The sequence below is a fragment of the Cygnus atratus genome, chromosome 10 (assembly GCF_013377495.2).
Source record: "Cygnus atratus isolate AKBS03 ecotype Queensland, Australia chromosome 10, CAtr_DNAZoo_HiC_assembly, whole genome shotgun sequence".
Classification (NCBI taxonomy): Eukaryota; Metazoa; Chordata; class Aves; order Anseriformes; family Anatidae; genus Cygnus; species Cygnus atratus.
Genome location: NC_066371.1, coordinates 2,348,155 through 2,368,919, shown reverse-complemented (window position 1 = coordinate 2,368,919; position 20,765 = coordinate 2,348,155). Strand labels below are relative to the sequence as shown.

Below are 20,765 nucleotides of genomic sequence, written 5' to 3'. Positions count from 1 at the left end.
TTAGCCAGAGAGAAATCTTGGGAAGAATTCAGCTCTATCACCTTACACAAGGGTTTAATTTGGCCCAAAGAAGACGTCAGTGAGCAATTGCCAGCCATTGCCTTGAGGGTTGGACTGTGCAAACGTTTTCCACCAGAGCTGGAAACAACGAAGAACCTGGGCATGCTTCATGTTTTGTTCACAATCTGAAATTCTGGCGGCATCAGCCTTGGGAGCCTGTGCCAGCTGTCATTTCTGCCCTCACTTTTAAGTATCTTTGGTGCACTCTGTTGGATTATCAGAAATAAGTAATTCCTCAGGGTTTTCAGTCAAAAACCTCAGATGAGTCTCAGTAGTTTGGACCATCTCTTCACTACATTTTTTTAGGTTTGAAATGCAAATTAAGAAGTCACTTGAAACAGGTGAGAGAGATTCTCGTCAGACTTGAAAAAGCAAAATCCTTCTAGCAGGTTTCTAAAAAACCTTTTAAACTTATTGTTAGAATAACAGAGTCTTATTCCTTCCTGGCTCCCAGCAAAACATTGCTCATCATTTTATTTTTTTTCCTGGAAAACTTCTATATTGTGTCACAATTTATGATGTTAATTAATATGACTTCCAGATCTTAGAAGGTGAATCAAAAAAGCAATTTATTCTGGGAAGCCAGAAGGGACCATGGGGCTCAGAATATCACCTCTGTGACCAGACTGTGTGTCTGGGCATTGATGAGTATGATCAGGGGCTCTCGAGACATGAGTGGTGGTAAATCTGGATGCTCCTACAACAATGAACCTTTCTGCTGTTTCTGCCTCCTCATCTCTCTCCCACTCGCTGCAGGTTCTGTACAGGTGGAACAGGCAGAGCAGCGCCTCTGTGATCGAAACCAACAAGACCTCGGTGGAGCTCTCCCTGCCCTTTGACGAGGACTACATCATAGAGATAAAGCCCTTCAGTGACGGGGGCGATGGCAGCAGCAGCGAGCAAATCCGAATCCCAAAGATCTCAAGTAAGGCCGGGGAGCGGGGTGCATCAGCCAGTGCCTCAGTCCCTTTGCTCCGTGATGGGTCAGCTCCTCATTAGTAGCAGTTTTAATAGGTTTTAATTCAGCTTTGCATCACCCTAGGAAGCAGCTGCAGCTACCAGCAGGACTGAGCCAGGGCGGGCATTGGCTTGAGCACTCTCGGGGAGCTAAAATGCAGGATCAGACGACATTCAAGCCCAAATTCCTGGTTTCATCCCGAGCAAAGATTAAGCCATGAGAAACAGCACCACAAGTGGTTATATTTGTATTTAAGATTTCTAGACGCTTTCCGCTCTCCTACTTCCATGCTCGTATATACTGAATATATTGTTTCACTGCAATTCACTATAACAAAATATAAAATGCAGTGTTCAGAGGCTTTTAAATTTATAAGGCTACTGTATAGCAATATTCCATTGTGTGTTGGATGCATAAATATTTATTTAGGGAAATGAGGTTGTGTAGAAGAACAAACAGAAAAGAGAGTATTTTATTACTCAACATTGCTTTTGCAAAATCTCCGTGTCCCATCTTCCATTAATAACACTGCAGTTTATAACCTGCATTAAATCAGAAGCCTCTGCAATGCAGGAATATGGCATTAAAATTACAGCAATGTAAAAACTCTGGGTGAGATCAGAATTATCTCCACCAGGCTGTGTGCTGTAGCCACATAAACCACACAGAAGGATTTCATGGGCAGACACAGGAGAGCGAAGGAGAGCAAGAACACATGCCAGTTCCTATTTGGCTCCACGCTGGAGCATCCGTGTAGCTCCTTCAGGACGTGGATCGGGCCGGGCTGGTGCTGTAAGAACAGCTTGAATATAGTATAGCTGGAAAAATAAATGTAAAGAAAAAAATAAAAGAATAAGAGGCCATGAAGTAGTATAATGTGAGAGTAGCCTCAGCACCAGAGCAGTGGGAATTGAATGAAAAGCAGGCGTTCAGCTGGAGAGGCACAGGCCTCCAGGCAGGGGTCAGACCCTCTGCTGCCACCACCAGCGGACGGCACGGAGGCACCCGGGGGGGAGAGGCTGGGCTCGTGAGGGCTGCTCTCGGCGCTGGTGGCTCATCTTCTTCCCCCTCTCTCCTTTCCTCAGATGCGTATGCGAGAGGATCCGGTTCTTCAACCTCCAACGCTTGCACGCTGTCAGCCATCAGCACGATAATGATCTCGCTCACAGCTCGATCCAGTTTATGACAAAAATTACATAAAGGACTTCTTGTTTATAATATAAGCAACATTTAGCTAGTTGTTTCGAAGACACCCAGTACTAAGTAATATTGTGGTTTGAGTACATCTTACTACTGGAAAATGTTTATGCTTCTTTAGGAATGGCATTATACAGTACTTCCTCAAAGCAAATATAGCTTTGTCTGAAGTTTCCTTGGAAACTCTGCAATGCACTGAAAACATCTGTAATATGATGTTACCAAAGCAGTTTACATATGTCCTTATATGCATATTTTTTATTATATATTTAGTGTTTTATAGAATTTTTTAAAGTTAACATATGATGTAGATATTAATTTTTCCTCTGCTATAAAATGCTATGGACAACATTATCATGAAAATATTGTTTGAATTTTTTCCTTTATGACCGAGAGGTCAAAGTTGTTCTTAGTAAATTGGCTGCAACTTTCCTGTACAGTTTTACAAGGCTACGCAAGGCAGAACTGCTTCAGATCGGGTTCATAATGCAGCTGCATTTAAGGGCAGTTATGATGATTCTTGTGTTAAATCAAGTGCTTTTAACACACACGATTTCACATTTTATTCGGAGGACTAACCGAGACAAACTCCAAATGCTCAGAAAGAACACTATAATCTTGAAAAACCACACAGCTTTTGGTTATTTGCGGACTACAGGACATGTAGCTGATATTCTGGCATCATGCAGTAAGGTTCCATTTTTACCGTCTTGAAATAGCTTTGGCTTTATCATGATTAGCATTAAATTGGGTAGGGACTAAGGTAGTGCAGAGACATCACCTCTGCCTCTGGTGACACCGAGGGGCAGGTAGCAGCAGAAGGAGCCAGGAACCGAGGGGCCTCAGCGCGAGCCCTGCTCAGCCCACGTCGCTGCTCCGCGTTTCGCACCAAGGATGTCAGGGTACAGCGGCTCTGACACCGGGCTCGCCGGCTGAACACGCACTCACTCCCCACGTGCGCTTTCCCATAACTCATCATTCTTCCCAAGTCCACCACAGAAAACGTTCAGACCCCTGGCCGGGACCTGGCCGCACGGGGCTCCCCCCGGCCTGCAGGGTGGCCGCGGTTCTGCAGGAGCTCTTCGGAGAGACCTGGAGGCGTCACAGACGCACACCGGAAAATGAGGATATCCACAGCAAAATCATTCTTCTTAAGAGAAGGACTGTTTGTTACTACGGGGTAATTTTGTAAGTTCACTCAGATGGGATAATGCTAGTACAAGGCAATGGAATTTTCTATAAAATTTTCAAGTTTAAATGCGCTGCAGTGGTTTATTATTATTTTTTCCTGATAGCTTGAATTTGCCTGTAACTTGTCTTTTTTGCTTACAAAATAATACAGTTAACTTTTAGACCTTCTAAATATATTTATTCAGTAACGCATAATCAGGATTCCACTTGTGTAAAAGTCAGGGGTGTTGACCAGAGAAATATTGTCAGTATTTCAAGCTGTGTTCCTTTCTTAGTTTGATATGGTTACTTCTATGTAAAAAAAAATAAAAACAAAAAAAAAAAAACACAAAAACAAAAAAATGGAACAACAAAAAAAAGCTTCTGTAGTTTTCTCCCCAGTGTAAATGATATTTATCAGTGATCTAGCAGATGTAATCTTTTTTTAAAGGTATTGGTAATAAATATTCTGTCATTTGTAAAGATACCTGTCTGCAAGGAGCATTTGTCCTCTGTGCTTCGTTGCACCTGGTGATAAGTTTTGTAAGGGTGAGACATCGGGAAAGACATCGCTTCTCCTGTTGTCTTTGTGCATTTTTGCAACTTTTTGCAATTCTAGTTCTGATTTTTAGGTGTGGCAGCACAGAGAAGCCCTGTGACCGGAGTCACTCTGGTGACTGCCTGGGGGCTGCGCTGAGGGTGCCGGGCCACCCAACACTCAGCCTTGCCGCTTGGCCGAGTGTTTCATCAACACCCAGGGCTGCCAGCCAGCAGGATGGACTGTCATGGAGAAAAGCCCTGCTTCTGAGTGAGGGTGGAGGCACCAACCGAGTGCTTACAGGCTCCCAGTGCCGCTTCATGGAAAAAAAAAAAAAAAAAAAAAAAACAGAAATCTGGGCACCAAAACCAACAGGCTGCTGGCCTCATCATCACCACCTCATTGCAATTGTTTGTGTGGCTTTCTTGTGATTTGCATCCTTACCAGTAACACGGAAAATTGAAAGCTCGTTTTTCACTTCTGGGGCTCTAAGCAGAAAGCCAGGTACCTGTCCAAGCCCCTGGTGCCTGGAGTGCCCGGGGCTGCGGAGCTTTCACTGGGAAGCACAGGGCATTCACACACGCACTTTCAAATTACCAAATGTACAGCTCAAGTGAAAAATGCATTTAAATGTATTGCATTAATCTCTGCAGAATCTTTCCATTACTGGGAATGAAGTTATATTTAGAAATTTTATTTATTAGGGTACTTGAAGGCATGGCATAAATGAAATATACTATAGTAAATGAATTCTCTTTCGACTCGTTTTTAGGATTTTACTAATGAAATTCTGATTTTCAGACTGTTAAAGTTGGGCACCTCAAATCCATTAAAATCACACGCAGCAGAGGCATTTGAGGCACAAACATTGTTATATTAATGAGCTACATTAATTTTGATGGAGTCATGCTATTTCACCCAGATGAGAACTGGCTCATTTATTATAATTACTTTTAGTTTGTAGCACCTGGGAACTCCATTATGTTTAGGCACTTTCCAAACAATTTACTTGCTAGGTCAATTCTTTTTTTTCTCTTTTTTTCTTGTTATTCTTTGTTAATGTGCTTAACCCCACCTCTGCGCAGCTCAGTGGGTAGGAGGCTTCTTGGGCAGCTGAAGGGACTCTGCAAGAGGAGCAGAGCATCGCGGTCAGCAGCGGATGAGTTCAAAGCCAGAGCGGGGCAAGCGATTTCAGGCAGGAGGTTTATTTGTTAACTTGCTTAGTGGATTACACAACAGAAGTATACAAAGCACAAACAGAAACCCACAATGTTCCAGACTCGGTTCCTTTAAGATGGAACAACAGATAGGTAAGAAAAACAGGTTGCAATATTGGGCTTGGATTTTTAAAATTACAAACAAAGGAGTCATCCAGCTCCTTCTGTCTCAGAAAGCCCTGTTAAAACCACCAAGAGTTCCACGGCAACTTTTCGTGATTACGTATAATTGAGAACTCTGCATTCCCAGGCTGTGTTTTCTACATGCAACTGAGGAAATTTATCAGTATGTGCCCTTTTTTTTTCTCTTTTTTTTTCTTTTTCAGGGAGCTGCCTGTCAGTTTTCTGCAGGGTTTCATGGCTATTTCCCAGAACAGTTGCCAGTTGCCCAGCCATGTACCTTACTGCCTGCACCGGTACCATGTACCTTACTGCTGCACAAAAATCCCAATTTGCATTTTACATGCTTAAGTTGTCAGAAGTATTTAAAACAAAAAAAAAATCCAAAAGACTAAGCTGCCTACCAAAAAAAGCCACCAGCTCTTTTCCAGGATTTTTTTTTCATGCAAGAACCATGGCACTAGTTCCGTGCACTTACACCCTGCTTACACCATGACTTTCTGTGGGGGTCATCCCCACGTAGGGTGCCCCAAGATGTGGCATGGCCCTACTGCGCAAGGCTGCACTGCCTCAGAAGACAAAGTCGTCCAGGGCGCTGCAGGAGAGATCTTCGTCGAAGCTGCCGAGCTCCGTCTCTGTCTCGCTGGTGCAGGTGCGCGCTCTCTGGAAAGCAAACGGAGATTTAGCTGACAAGCTGCAGGTAAGCAGAAGTTATCAACTGACTCCGCTAGTTAAGAGAGCTCACATTTTCTAGCTGCAGTGTTGATATTTGCTATTTTTCATGTTCTTATGTGTGATACCCTTAGTCATATTATTTTACAGCAATGACTTTAATTAAAAACAAACATTATACTATAATCTTTTAAGCCTGTTTCCTTGACCAGACCATGGAATAATAACCATACCCAAAAAATCAAACCAGTATTCTGAGGAGACAAATTAAAATCAAGTTACCGAGCAGCACTTCCCTTGAGCAGACAATGAGGAGTTTTATCTTATCTGCAAGGCAAATGTATTTACCAGGAAGTGACAGCAAACATAATAAGGCTTAAAACTAGCTTAGCAGTAGGACCCAAGCATTTCTCACTGTTAGATTTCACAGAATAAATCAGCCCTCCAGGAGACAAGCTGCAGTCCCTGCCAAGGCAGGGCTCTGCCTGGCCGGGCTCCTGCAAGGAGCAGCTCCAGCGGCTTTCTGTGCAGAAGGCAGAGCCACAGGTACGGCACCCTGTGGCTGAAATGCCCTGCATGACTGAAACCAGACAGCCGCCCTTAATCCTTCCCCAGCCCAGTGCTTTGGAATAGACCTTTCCCCTTTGGGGTTATTTTCATGTTTTTTACCCTCCCCAAAACACTCGATCTACAAACAAGGTCAAATCAAGGCCTACTGCAGACTGGGATCTGCGGCGCTCTGGCCCCCTGGCAGAGGAGGTGGTCCCAAAGCCAGGTGAGCTCTGACCCCAGCACTTGTAACCACACACACAGCCTCCCAAATGGCTAAATGTGAGGGCTAACTCCATGGGACACCCATAGGTAAGGCACTGCATGGTGTTACACTAGCTGCACCCACCAATTTCCCATTTGGCAAGTTTTGCACAACACATTTGGCAACAGAGCCCACATTCAATGCTGACATTAGAAATTCTATGAGGTCAAAAGGCTTTAATTCAGCAGTAACAGACTGTGCTGATAGTCCTACAGGGAAAGAGCAGCATACAAACACAAGCGTTCCTTCAATCATTAAAAAAATAAATAAAAATGTTACTTTACCTCATACTCATTTGGAAAGGGATCTCTGAACTTGTTGCTGGGTGTCGGAATTGGCGGAAACAGTTTACTCCATACAAATTTCCTGTCAAAAACAGTGGCGGAGGGCTATGAAAGGACTGCTCTTTCTGATGGATGAAGCATCTGACAAGCAGCACGTTTCTCCCCGAGAAGCCAGCTCTCACCCCGTGAGCCTTCTTGCTCTCCTCCCGCATTTGCAGCTGGAGGCAGCAGCACTGGGTTCAAAGGGCTCAGAGCAGTGGGTAATGGTCCACTAGCACAGACCCCAAGGATGTGGCAGCTGTTCACATCCTGACAGGACACTTCTGGACCCTGGGGACAGTGGATGACAAAAAGGAGGGGCCCCAACAGCCTCCCCCCTGCAGCTGTAGCAGAGAACCGGGCGCTGCCCCATCCAGCGGGGCAGTAACAGCCCCGACTTGGAGAGAAACTAATTGCGCTCATCTGTCTGCTCACACACGCCTGCTTCCCAAGGGCTGCACTGTCATGTACCTTGTTTGGACATTCAGGACAGGCTGCCTCTTGCTCAGATCATGGTTTCTGGATATAATCTGCCTCTGTGTCATGGTAGGAGAGCAAGTGCAAATAATTGTGTGCCGAGGGAGCACGGAGGAGGCAAGGAGTGGACCAGAGAGGGCTGACAAGTAAACGGTTCCACTTAGTGGGGTAATAGCTCATCCTGCTAGCACCCTTTGAGACACTCCTGTTCTGCCCGACACTCTTTAGCCTGGCTGAAGCGTTTAGGCATAGGTACTTTTGTGATAGCAAGTGCTGCTGAGCAAACGTTTTCTTGTCTTTGACATACCCCAGCGTAGAGTTTGCATTTCAGTCACTAAAATGCTTTCACTGTCTCTACCTCTGGATAGCATGAGGTCCAAGTAGGGTCAGGTTTTAATGGGAACATGGCCTGACTGGAGATTAGAGGATTTAGCCCAGAATTAGTGTGCAGAGATGCTTTGATGTCCATGAAGCAGAGACATGGCCCAGGTGTGGAGGCCTGGCAGCAGCCCTCCTGCCTCCTCACCGCTGGGACCAAGGGCAGGCCTGCTCCTTCCCGTGTCACTTGGTGACAATTCTGCCTGGTGTCTGGTTAGCGGAGCGCTTATGTTATTATGACTGTTCTTTTGAAAGCTTTCTGATTTCTATCAAGTTCTCTTTTATCCTGTTATTCCTCCTCAGCAGGGAGTCTAAAATAAATTCCTGCTGCTCACTTACTCTTTTCCATAGCTTTCATTCTGAGGTAGAAAAAAAAAAATCCTCATCTCTCCCACACCCTCCTCCTGAAAGAGTTTCTTCAAAGTATTTTCTGACTATCAGTTTGGAGCTAAACCTCCCTGGCTGAGCTTCTGCTGCCTTGAAAGAGACATTGCTGCATAACTAATTATTAGGTGAAGGGAAGGGACGTACCACTGCTGGCACAACAGAAGACCTGACCGAGCAAACTATGGGACGTCTCCCCGTTGCTGCACATGGACCAGGGTCTGTGAAGGAGCTGTGAAGACAGAACCAGGACTATGGGGAGGAAAAGCAGTGTGTAGGTACTCCATCTTCATGGCTCCTCACTCCATCACAATTCCCCAGCCTTCCAGGTGCCAGGCCCCAGAGGCCTCATGATTTCACCTGTGTCCTGGTTACCAATTCCAGACAGACCCCGGGTTCAGCTTCAAACTCCAACAAGACCAGCTAGTCCAGGGTCAAAATAAAGGCCTCTCTCCTTAACCATGGGAAGGTTTTGTGTGGAGAAAGCCAATAAACCAGTTTGCTATAGCTGTGCAAGTTCAGTTGCCTTGGGACATGACAAAGGATCATTTTGCTTTCTGAAACCAGGTTTACACTGGGACATTACATTAGATTAGATTAGGACAAAGATTAGATAAGGACATTTATCTAATGTAATCTAAATAATTAATTATGCTCAACAGAAACAGGATGACTTACTATGGGGCGGATCTGAAAGGGCCCTTGGTAGCGAGGTGTGCAGCAGGTCTGGCACTTCTGGGGGCAAAACGGGCCTGGTCTGTCCTCTACCTCTTCCCCCCAACTCCTAGCAGGGATGCATTTCTAGTTGTGCTGTTTATCAATGAAAGATTTTGATGGAGCCATACCAAAATTATTTATTGAGTCAGCAAAAAGCATGTTACATGTCACTTCTGGAGTGGAAACACTTAAGGAGGGGTGCACAAACAGCCAGCAGAAATGAGGCAGAAGCACACGGGTTCGTGGTGGTTGCATGCCCCTCAGGTGCAAGAGTCTGCAGTGAGGCGGTGGTGGGGTGGTTACAGTGATGCTCTCAGTATGGTCCTGGTCTTTTTTGGCAGGACACTGAAAAGTCGGAGTTAAGTGATTAAATATTTTGTCAAAGAAAGTTTTCCCAACATCTGTGTTTGCCTCTATCCGAGTAAGATCACGGCCCTTTCTATCAGCATTATTTGCACCTTCAGCCTTTGGAAACACTCTACAGGACCCTTGTGGCTTAACTCGGTGTTTCAGCTTTTTCACTCTAGCTACTGTGTTGTCTCTCTTTCTGAAATTTGCTACTTTCCCCTGGACTGTGGCATTAAAAGGCCTAAGATAAACAAAGAGAGATAAGTAAGAGAACATGCTCTTTTTTTCCCTCTTCTAACCTCTACAATAAGGCTGATAAAACATTTGTTTTCACAGTATGTTGGAGTGCCTTTTCTAGTATCTTGCCTCCCCTGAAATTCCCTGTGACATTTTCCAAAGGACTTCCCTGTAGCAGGTAGCTGGTGACTGCTGGTCAGGGACTGGTGTGGCGTGCAGAGGAGGGAGGGGAACCTGGTGGAGGGCAGGATGACCGCTCTGATTGCAGGGCACAGAGGGCTGCTCACTGGCCTGATTTCAGTTAAGTGGAGAGCAGCTGGGAGCAAGTTGTTAACTACATCCTCCTGTGGGCTCACCTCCAGGAGAAAGTGGTATTCTGAGGCACAGCCTAAGGAGGTACAGAAGATGCTTGTCCATGAAGACAGAGGGTAAACTAGGGAAACATTCGACTGTACTTTTTATCAAGACAATATCTCCATCAGCTACTGCAAGTAACCATCCAAACAGTCCCAGAGGGCTATCTTGCCTTGGGATATTTTTTCCCTAAGCAGTGGTCTTTATTTCTGATGATTGTAGTCACCAGGAATTATATAGAAAAATTTATAGAAGTCTTTGGTGTAATGAAATTCCTTATAATGCCTTCAAATTGCATGAAATTTGAAATGATTCTGTGGCTTGAATTGTGTGGTACACTTCATGAATTTTCAACAGTAGTAAAAATGAAAGAGGGCATTAATGAAATTGTGATCTAGGGAACCTGTTCTACTTTTACTATCTGCACATTCAATAAACGTGCAGGCTGAGCCCTGCACTTCATCTTTTCGCACTTCCTACCTCCTCCCAGGGTGGGCTGGAGGACTAGAGAAAGGGACAGTGGAGTAGAGAAGTGACAAGGTACTGAGCAGGAAACTGCCAGGGAAGGATGGAAGAAAGATAGCAAAACCATGAAACTCAGTACAGCAGGCAGATAAAACTTTAATCACTTTGGCAAAGATGGTATGTAATGAGCCTTTGGGTGCTAGGGAATTATACACCAGTCAGACAGAGAGAAAATCCTAGAAGCTACCAGTGCAGCGGCAAACGTCTGAACCTGGAAATGCTAGCTTAAATTTGCCCAGTGTATTACAGTTCATAAAATGCATTAGTACAGCATCTTCAAGCCAGTCCTTGAGTAGAAGTCTATACCTATTTCTTTCTCTATCTCTTTTTGAGGGTATTTGCATAATATCCAAATAGTTGCTGAACTCCATGGGACAACAAGGAGCATTATGAGTGCTACTAACTGGTATTGGACAAAGATGTTTGTGGCTATCCCAAAGAGGGATGAGAGAGCTGATCAAAACGGTGCCAGAGCAGTGGAGGACCTACAGCTATGCAGAAGGATCAATCCATACAGGTATCTGTGATGTGAGCAAGGGTGGTTTGGAGATATCCACCAACATACCAAGGCTGCTTAAGAACATGTGCATATGAAATGCAATATGAATAAACTCTCTGTATAGTTAATCTTTCTTTTTCCAAAGACATTTACTTGTTGAGACCTGCTAGGCTAACTAAATTAACTTAAGAACGGGTTATTATGGATATCAGATGCTTTGGGGAGTTAACATTTATTTTAATATAACATTCCTGGAGAGAAGACCTTTATTTGATAAAGGAAACATGCTAGGGAAAGGAAAATAGTCATGGACCTATCAGGATAACCAATAATTTAAAAGGCACTAAAGAAATTAATTAAAAAAAAGTAGCAGAGTTGAGGACAACACCTAAGTTACTGGGAGCTGTGTTTATTGTGGACCTGATAATTGCTGCTTGCTCTATGTTTCAGGGAAGAAGCTTGTAATTACATTGATTCTTTAATTCATCACTTATGACCTGATCAGTCACTACTACAGAAAGCCAATGTAGCTGGGTTTCTTTACAGCACATTTTGGGAAGCTGGGCTATAAGGCATCTGTTTTGGCATCCATAGCCTCTGTAGTATTTAAAAATAAGCTAAACAAGTAGTTTAAAATACTCATAACAAGCAATAGTTCAATACACTTCCTCCTGATAAGGGGTAAGGAGGAGCAGCAAGCTCAAAGGACTAGAATTTCTACGTCTTCAGAGCATCTACCACACTCCTTGAGGTCACCTGTAATTCAGACCACATGCCTAGGGCCCAGTATTGAGTGTAGTTGTACAGGCTGATGTAGACATGACTGAGAAAATACTGGACTGTACATTTTAGCCATGAAAGATGCTCTCAGCAGTTTCACCATGGTTAAAGACAGAATCCTCCTGTGGAAATCGTTGACCCAACAATATCCATTTAAGTGAGGAAATGAGATGTGGACAAATAGGTTTTTAAGAAATTCTCCTCACTCAGTATATGTATATATATATATTTGCTTAAAATTAAATTGAACAACCCTCTTACCAATTTTGCTGAATGTTATTATAGATAATTAATGAGGATGTACTGTAATGTAGTGTAATGAGGATTCGGTACTTTTGCTTTGCATGATTATGCTTGAATACTGAACTTGGTGCCCCTCCTGAAAATTAAGCAAAGCTTTTCATGTCACCCCACACCTGTTCAACACCTAGTATTTAGTTACGCTGTAATTACAAAGAAGATATTGATACTTACATTTTGCATATTATACCAACAAGCACGATTGTAGCACACATGGACACACAGAGCACAGCCAGAATCCAGGCTATGAAATTCTCCTGTTTGTTTTCTCCTGAGTTTCAAGAAAAAATATATATATATAAAAAATATACACTTTATCACAGGTTATTTTTAAGCACACCTTTACAAAAGGTTTCATCAGCTGTTTTATATTCAGATCACAGTTTAACACACAAACTATGAAGACCTGCTACCTCTATTTAAAAATGAAGTGTAGAGCTTCAAGTATAGTTGCCATGAATCTGACTTTTTGATTTCATCAATAAATTTCTTTCATTTTATTGCCACCAAGCTGAGAAGCGTGAAGTGCCTGCTCTGCCAGTACCACCAGGATGCCAGGCTGCATTATGCCACACCCCGGGATGCACCACGCCATGCAGTATTCGCATGGCTGGTACCCAGCAGAGGCACTGCTTGCTTATAACCTCAGGCACAACCTGTTTGTTCTCCATTAAACTCTTCTTCATTTCTGTTAATCCTCTCTAGCCAGCAACTACACTTCTCTGACTTTGTTAGCTTCCCTGTAAAAAAGATGTTGAAACGCCCAATTTTTCTTGTGAGCTGTTGCTGCTGCATTTCCTCAGGGAGAATTTCTCTACTGCCTCTGCCTGGGAGCAGACAGGTATTTCTATCAAGGTCAACGTTTCCATTTTAAAAAGACATGCTTAGTGACCACGACCATTAGTTTGTGCCATATTATGCCATATAACAAAAGCATTTACATTGAACTGCATTTTCAAAAGGTTGCTGAGTCCGTGTGTGCTTCCAATAACTACCTGTCCTATGCATCAGGATGTCAGCACTGCCATTACCAGGTAATTGAAAGGACATGAATCGGCCAGCAGCAGGCCTGATGGGTTTATTGGTGCTGCAGACAAAACAATATTCAATTTTGGCCCGATTTCTTTCTGAGAAACAGGGAGCTGAGCCTGCCATCTCCACCAGAGGCTGCAGCAGCACAGCAGGCCCCACAACCAGGGTGATGCCATGAGCATGCCTGCGTGGATCCATCCTGGGCCTTTGTACCACCGTGGCAGTGGTGCACAGTCAGCCTTTCAACAACAAGCACGGTAGGATGGCTAATTTTCTTTCAAGAAAGTAAGACTTGAGGTGTAACTGTCAACCCAGCTGGGTTATTCCCAGCCTAAGCCTGTGTTAAGGCCCATCCTGGATATGTTTGAGACTTTAGTCATTTTTTAACAGAAGACTAACTTTCTTTTAATCTTTTTTTTATCATCCCAGTGGATTTCCCATAATTGGTATTTGCTGAGCATTAGTGGAGGAGTCTGTAATGATGATGTTCCCAGGTTCCCCAGTTATCATCACGCTGCACAACAGAGATGGCTCCAAAAGCACTTCAGCTGCTGTAGAGGTGCCCTCAAATGCTTCAGCTTTGCTGGGAAAGCAGAATCAGAACAGCACAAATGTGCTGCGAGGTATTTCTCTGCCCCAAACTTGACCTATAGATTTTCTTTTAAACTGTGAGTCCTGGCAGTGGCTATTCACAGGTACCTACCATCTCACAGATTTGATGTCATGCATAGTTAATAAAGACAGGCGGCCTACTCAGCTGCATTAATGATTTCTGTATCTAGCTTTGTCTGACTGTAGTGCTTCCAACCAACCTCTCAGAGACAGGTGGTATCAGGATCTACTTTCACAATGTTCTTTTTGGCAGCATATGGCTGCATTGAATCTGGTTTGATCACCACAGCTCAAGGAAAGGAAGCAGAATTGTATTTCAATTTTTAGCAAAGCCAGAGGGCTGCTGCTACAGGGAAAAGTATAGTAAACAGGAGAGAGTAAGGGACTACTTTCTTTTTTTTTTTTCTTTTGTGAAAACCAGGAAGTGAAGAAACTCAAAAGATAACAGCAAAGCAGGATGTCTATGAACAAACAGTTGATAACGTGCCATGATAAGAAAACTGCTATTTCCAGAAAAAAAAAGAAAAAAAGAAAAAAGAACATGTTCAGCAAGCAGAAAATATAGAACAAAGTGGGACAAATTATCATGTTCCAAAGATGCTATAGCCATACTGTTTTTTTTTGTTTGATTGATTTGTTTTTTGTTTGTTTTGTTTGTTTTTTTTTTAAGATAGTTTCATTAAAGTAGTAATTGATATGACCACTCATATTAACTTCCAGCATGAGTATCACAGTGCATGTCAGGGAAATACATGTGAAAACTAAAGAAGTAATGCCATTAAAAGGCCTTAGCTAGAACTTAGGCCTTAAGCTAGTTTAAAGTAGACTCTGAAAATGTAAGCATATAAAAACAACAAACTGTTTAAAAAAAATTTATATGTCCAAAAGTTGGGGGGATTTTTTTTTTATTTCTAATGTATTAATTACTACAATGTATTATTTTCTTACAAGACAAGGGCATGTCATTCTTACCAACATAAAGAATTTCACTCCAGTCACTCCAAAATCCTCTTCTACAACATAGATGATGGTTAGCTCTTATTTGTATGGAATACTTGCAGGTAACATCAATCCATAATCTGACGTCATTTGAGTATATTTTCAATGTCTGTTAGAAAAACAGTATCATACTGTTATAGATTACTTACGGCTAGGCAACTCAGGAAAACAAAACATCTTTCATCTTTTTATTTTTTAAAAAAATCTTTACTAGACTAAGAGTGAACATCAGGCCTTGCTTTTGAAGAAAGAACTCGATTTATAGGTGTAATTTCTCTCCTAATACACCTATGTTTTAGGGCAAAGTTTTTGAAAGATGCTTCATTTTGGATTCTTCCTTAGGACACTTCATGTTGGAGTTTCAGAATTTTCCACCTTCATCCTGTTAAAGCTAGATGCAATAAAACTTTCCTTTTTGTCCTTCTGTTTTCCAAGCTGTCTTGGAAGTAGTTTGTTGCAGACATAAATGATGTCCAAAAATAGAATTAAAATGTGCAAACTGATGAGACTTTGGCTTTGTTGAACCGAAGTCACAAATGGGACACGAGTTTCACCAATAATCCATAGTTTCAAAAAATGCACTGATGCAGGTTTTATTTTAAAATATTTTAAATTTGTACCATATCCATGAATACGAGTTTTTTTTTGCCAGGCTGCATAAAGGCAACTTCTAGCTACAGAGGACACTCAGCTCAGAGGAGGGAACATGACGTAATACTTGGGCACCAGAGAAGCAATTACCTGCTTGTTACCTGACTTCAAGTTGATGAGGTAAAATTCATATTCAAAACACCCTTTAGAGAAAGGAGAAATTGGCTTCTCCCATGTGGCCAAGAGATCATTTTGCTCTAAGAATACAGTGACATTTCTGGGAACATTCACTTTTTCTACAAAACGAAAATCATACCGGTTATTTATAGAGCAAAGCTAAAATACTAACAATTGTAGCAGTTTAGAACTTGATAGTGTTTCCAAGTAGGACCTATAATCCTTGAATTTATTTCACATTTTGGACAAAAAAAATAAGAATTTGGGAGGAATAACTATATTGCAGAAAATAATTAAGGGAAAACAGTTTAAAAAATCCAGTTAAAAGCTTTCAAAAAGTAGATTATTGAGGGGGGGGAGGTATTTATTAAATTACTTTTCAGAAAAGCATTAAATTAATGATAGACTGTTTAGAAAAATTTCTTTTTATTAAAAATAAAAAGAAAATGCAGGAAGTTACTGAAAAATGGGAAAAAAAATCAAAGATGGATCAGCAGCTATTGTGGGGCTGATTTCTAAGAAGAAATTATGTCAAAAGTTTTATGTTAGTAAATCTATGAGAAAAGGAAATGTTACATGTTTACAAAAAAAGTTAAAGGCATGGAACTAATGATGAGGGAAAATAAATTCTTTAGGTTGGAGAGAGTGATAGACAGTCATGGCTTATAACACCTTTTATTCTACAGTCTAATGACTTTCTTTAAGGCATGGTTATCCTGAGTGTTGTGTTCCTTTTAAAGAACAGATATAAAACAAAAGGTAGCAAAAACTACTTGAAGGTATATTAATTAACTCACTAGAAAATGTATATTTAAATAAACCTTAGGCTATAAAATATTAACTCTCTAGTTTTTCTTTCTATTTTTGTCATTTTATAACTTAAATTATTAAAATCAAAGTTAGTTGAAGCCACCAGTTTCTGTCTCATCATCCCTTCCAATTTCTTTGACATCCATGCAAAACCAGCACATGCTTTTACCTGCATCGAGGACAATTCAGGTCACTAATACTAATTTACAAATCTTTTGACAATCCTGCTAGACATTTACTTTTTTTTTTTTTAATGTATTTCTACTCACCTATGGCATTTTGGTTAAATAACTGCTGAAAAGGTCTGATTGCAGCATACTTGCTAGATCCATTAATATGTATTACAATGAGTTTATCAATCTCATCAGGAGTAATATGAGTCACTGAAAATCTGCACTCTATATTCCTGTTCCACTTGTCTTTGATATAATCTTGACATTCTTCAGTGCAGGTCTCATACCTAAATTAAAACATTTGTGATAAATGATGCTCTTAAAGAAATTTATTACCGAGTAAATTGGGAGAAGACACCAACCTGTAAAATAGAAAGTACTTGGTATCTTCTGGTGCCCCTTTGCCAGGAAGCCAAGTGCAGTGGAGAGAAACAGTACTAAAAATGGTGAAATGAGTAGCACAGGACAAGTTAGTGACAGCTGTATTTGCAGCACCTACAGAATCACGAAATTATAGAATAGAAAAAAGAAAAATCATTACAGGAGTTGTAAGAAATTCGTGTTTCTAAGACACTGATTAAAGTCTTTGGTACATTTTATCTATGTTGTATATTTTCTTTGTGTTTTATATATCACACGATTCTATTAGTAATGGACAGATGAATATTCCTAACAACTGTAAGTAAAGCTATACCACACAGCATTACATATTTCACATACACCTCATGATTCAAGGCGATATCATCTTTTATTATCATAAAGTGTATGAAAGTAGGTTATCTTTGCCTTAGCAAGGAATTTTTAGAAACTTTTTTGTATGGGTTATCCAGATTATATTCCAGGCTTCACAGCTGTAGAGAAAGGCCTGGACTAAATAGTTTTGTAAGACCAACATAGCAGGTATAGGGGAAAATGCCATTTAGTATTAAACCTGTCACCTTTGATATCTAGTCCACAGATGAATACAGAACACAAACTTCAGACCTCCCTCGCATTTCTTCTTACCTGGTGGAGGCTGGAGTTCTGCTGTCACCCAGTCACTTGTCATCTGAAGGCCATTATGGAAAAGTAACGTCCGAACGTGTGCAGAGAAACCATTGTGAAGTGCAGCTGTTTGGAAACTGTAAGTCTTCTTTGTATCATACTTTAAAAATAACAATAATAATAATAAAACAACACATGATAGGAGCTGAATTAAGGGACCTGCAAAGAGTGATCTTCTACAAAATGTGGGCCTTTAGCGAGTGCCTCACTATTTGGTTACTCGAAACCTTGAAGGCAGTATGTACCTGCTCATCACCTAGCTTGGCTATGGCTATCCTGTGCTTCCACAGCAGGAGTCCCATAGATGGTGACTCACAGTAAAAAACCTTGAATTAGCTGCTTTAAATAGCCCACAGGAGCAAACAAGCCGTCGAGTGTCAGGAGCAGAGGCAAACCAGCTAGGTAGCTGAGCTGGTTATATAAAATGTATAAAGCTAGACAGCACAAATAATCCATACAAGTGTTTAAGGTTTCTCAGTCAAGACAACAGGACCCTTATCTTACCAAAATTTGCCTATAATGCATAGCTGTGACAAAACACAGTCTAACATTTTAATGATAACCTAGCATTAATCTGAATTAAATAAGCTGACTGGAATGGGGAGCAGTATCATGTAAACCCAGTCTACAACTTCCCCTCCAAGATGAATGCTGCAGAAACTGCCAATTCCCCAGGCAATTCCTAACCCTTGTCCCAGCAGAACTGTACCCATAAGCATAGACGAAAGGGAATCTACCCAGTGCTCAAAGTACTTGTTAATGGTGGAAGAGAGTAAGTGACTCAATTTGACAATTGTTCAAGAGACGTGTCACACCTACTGCACCCTGATTTGGTGCCATAACAGGAATTCAGACTTCTTAGGATACTGGACTTAATTTTACCTCTTCAGACACAGGAGCTAAGATTTTCACATCGTATCTAATAGTGTAGTTTTTTTGTTCTTGATTAGGGTTTGGCTTCCAGCGTAGAAGTACTCGTGCTAATGCAGAGACCGTAAGGGTAAAGTTAACAGGTGGGAAAACCTGAACTGTAAGGAAGAAAACAAAAATATTCACAATGCAATAATCCAGTGCATTGTTTAGACCAATAGCTATTTATAATTAAAGGGTAATGCAAGAAAACCATAACAGATTTTATTTCAATATTGTATTCTCTCAACATCTTCTTACAAAATGTTCCTAATAGTTGAAAAGTATCTTTAAATAACACCCAAAACTTCATCAAATAAGAGTCTACTTAAAACTTAGCTTAAAAAATGACTTTTTACAACAGTTTCAACTTGTAAATCACAATGACATATTACATTTAGCTTATTAATTAGGTTCAGGTTTTTCAGTCTTGATCCTGACAGCCACTTAGGCGCTGGGCATCCATACTGAATGGGGCCGATCAAGTGATCAGCTGTGTGATCAATTCTCACCCACACAGGCTGGCAGAACAGCATGACGTGGGGGCTTTCTAAGTGAAGGTTGACAGCCACAAGAAGTCATACACGAGAGAAACAAAAGTATGATGAACAGAGGAATTAAGCACAAATGGAAAAAAACATAGAAGGATGGGAATGATCATTTAAAATGACAGGGCAAGAGGGATTCCTGGAGCTCTTATGGAAATGAAGGTCTCATGCTGGGGGAAAATGTTAGCATATAAATAGCAACACAGTGAAATAATCAATCTACTCCCCTCCATTTCTAGAGTTCTTCAGAGCCTGTCCTCCCTTATTTGCTATCTCTCCGGCAGCTTTTAATGCCCATTTGTTCCATTTTCAAACAAGTGCCTCACATGAGAAAAACTGCCTCATAAAGAGTCAGAAAACCGCGACACAAAATGCCTTGAACTGCTTTCTTTAAAACGTTCCTTTCTGAGATGTCCACAAAAACCATCAGTATTAAGGTTCTTGGTATACGGGGACTGCTGCCGATGATGCTTTATGTCGTCAAGTTTCTGCAGCTAAGTCTAGTTTTATTCCTAGAAATAAAATTGCTATCCTGAACAATGCTGTTGTTCTGCCCAGATTTACATCGTTACATAAACCAGGCCAGGAGCCACTGTCTGCCCTGGAGGCCCGGTGGCACACAGCTTGCACCTACACACCCCGCAAGTCTCCCCTCTCACAGCAAAGGCAATCCAGACTGCCTCTGGGAGCAGTCCTTGGGCACTGGCTGGGAGAAATCTCACTGAGATGGGGTAAAATGATCCCAGGAAGCATCTTAACACAGCATGGTCATTTGTGGGCCTCTCCTCAGGGCATGCCATGGCCTGTTTTATTTACGTGTAGAACAGCACATTTGACTAACACCTCGTGGGGCCTTGGTCACCCCAGTGCTGAAGCACCACGTTGGTAGGAAGGAACACACCTTACCTGCTTTACCTTGAGGTACGTGTGGCTGAACCACAATCATTGTCCAAAGGAGGATCGGACAAATTCTCATCATGCTGGCCATAACGTTTAGACGGTCAATGAGAAAGACTGCGTATCAGTGTACGTGGCTTGCCACCATTTTACATCAGATGCTGAGAGCTAAAAACAAACCCAAGCCCAAGCATTAAGCACACAAACTATGGAGCACAGTGCAGATATAGCCATGTGATCAAAGAGATGAAACTGCCACTTGCAAGGCACAGACTTTTCTCGTTCCCTTGCAGGAAAATGCATCTTGTTGCAGCTAAATTTAATGTAAGTACCTATAACCACATCTCGATTTGCTCCCTTTGCTTTTCTCAGACCCACTTGAAAAGCTATCGTTTCCAACACTGTCACGTGTGGATGTTCAGAGCAGCAGTCACGGACCTACCACATCTCTTCACAGAGAGGAGCAAGTCGGGTACAGGTATGTTGGCTTTCAGTGAAGTCCCATTTACTCCAAGAACAGAAATATCTATATTTTTAGCTGCCACTATATATAAAATGGCTACTTGCTCAAATGTACTTTCCAGTTTCTGTTTCAATAAAGCTCACTAAAGAAGCAGTCTCAGTGCTCACCTCAAGGCTAATTCTCCAGTGTTAATTATGGGGTGTAAGAGAAACTATTTTGTTTGTTTCTAATTTAAATGAACGACTATTTTTAATGCTTAAAAACAGCATGTTCTTATGCTTCCTACAGATTGTTTCATGAAGTACTGGGGGGAAAAATCTGTGTCTTATCATTCATGTATAACCTAATATAAACAACATGGAAATACAGAACAGCAGCTTTCCAAAATGTTCTTACAGAAGAGAAATACGCCCTCCCAGCCCAATCACACTGCTTCCCTAGG

The 20,765-nt window shown here is 41.7% G+C and overlaps 2 protein-coding genes across 3 annotated transcripts in view; one reads left to right on the top strand and one right to left on the bottom strand.

The window, feature by feature from the left end:
* The window catches only part of LOC118248144 (contactin-4), a 305,713-nt gene extending 301,848 nt beyond the window's left edge, over positions 1 to 3,865 (top strand). Inside the window, exons 23-24 of one of the 2 annotated variants that reach the window (XM_035546817.2) lie at positions 817 to 985; positions 2,104 to 3,865. In XM_035546817.2, the coding sequence (XP_035402710.1) occupies positions 817 to 985; positions 2,104 to 2,204 (270 nt within the window). In that variant the 3' untranslated portion in view covers positions 2,205 to 3,865. The remainder of the gene's footprint in view (positions 1 to 816; positions 986 to 2,103) is intronic. The other variant, XM_035546819.2, reaches the window with a different exon arrangement.
* A 1,930-nt stretch (positions 3,866 to 5,795) lies between these two features.
* IL5RA (interleukin 5 receptor subunit alpha) lies at positions 5,796 to 19,972 on the bottom strand. Its single transcript, XM_035546810.1, has 10 exons — positions 19,870 to 19,972; positions 18,389 to 18,534; positions 17,468 to 17,606; positions 16,825 to 16,957; positions 16,559 to 16,749; positions 15,453 to 15,598; positions 14,685 to 14,820; positions 12,243 to 12,339; positions 7,031 to 7,112; positions 5,796 to 5,923 (listed from the first exon to the last, which is right to left on the bottom strand). The coding sequence occupies exons 1-10, from the start codon at positions 19,949 to 19,951 to the stop codon at positions 5,831 to 5,833; spliced, it is 1,245 nt and encodes a 414-aa protein (XP_035402703.1). The 5' UTR covers positions 19,952 to 19,972; the 3' UTR covers positions 5,796 to 5,830.
* Between the last annotated feature and the right edge of the window lie 793 nt (positions 19,973 to 20,765).

Coding starts and splice junctions, on each gene's coding strand:
- IL5RA (XM_035546810.1), bottom strand. CDS start 19,951: ATGGCCAGCATGATGAGAATTTGTCCGATCCTCCTTTGGACAATGATT. Junction 18,535..19,869: donor CGTACCTCAAGGTAAAGCAG/GTAAGGTGTGTT, acceptor TCTTCCTTACAG/TTCAGGTTTTCCCACCTGTT. Junction 14,821..15,452: donor TGAAGTCAGGTAACAAGCAG/GTAATTGCTTCT, acceptor TTTTTCTAACAG/ACATTGAAAATATACTCAAA.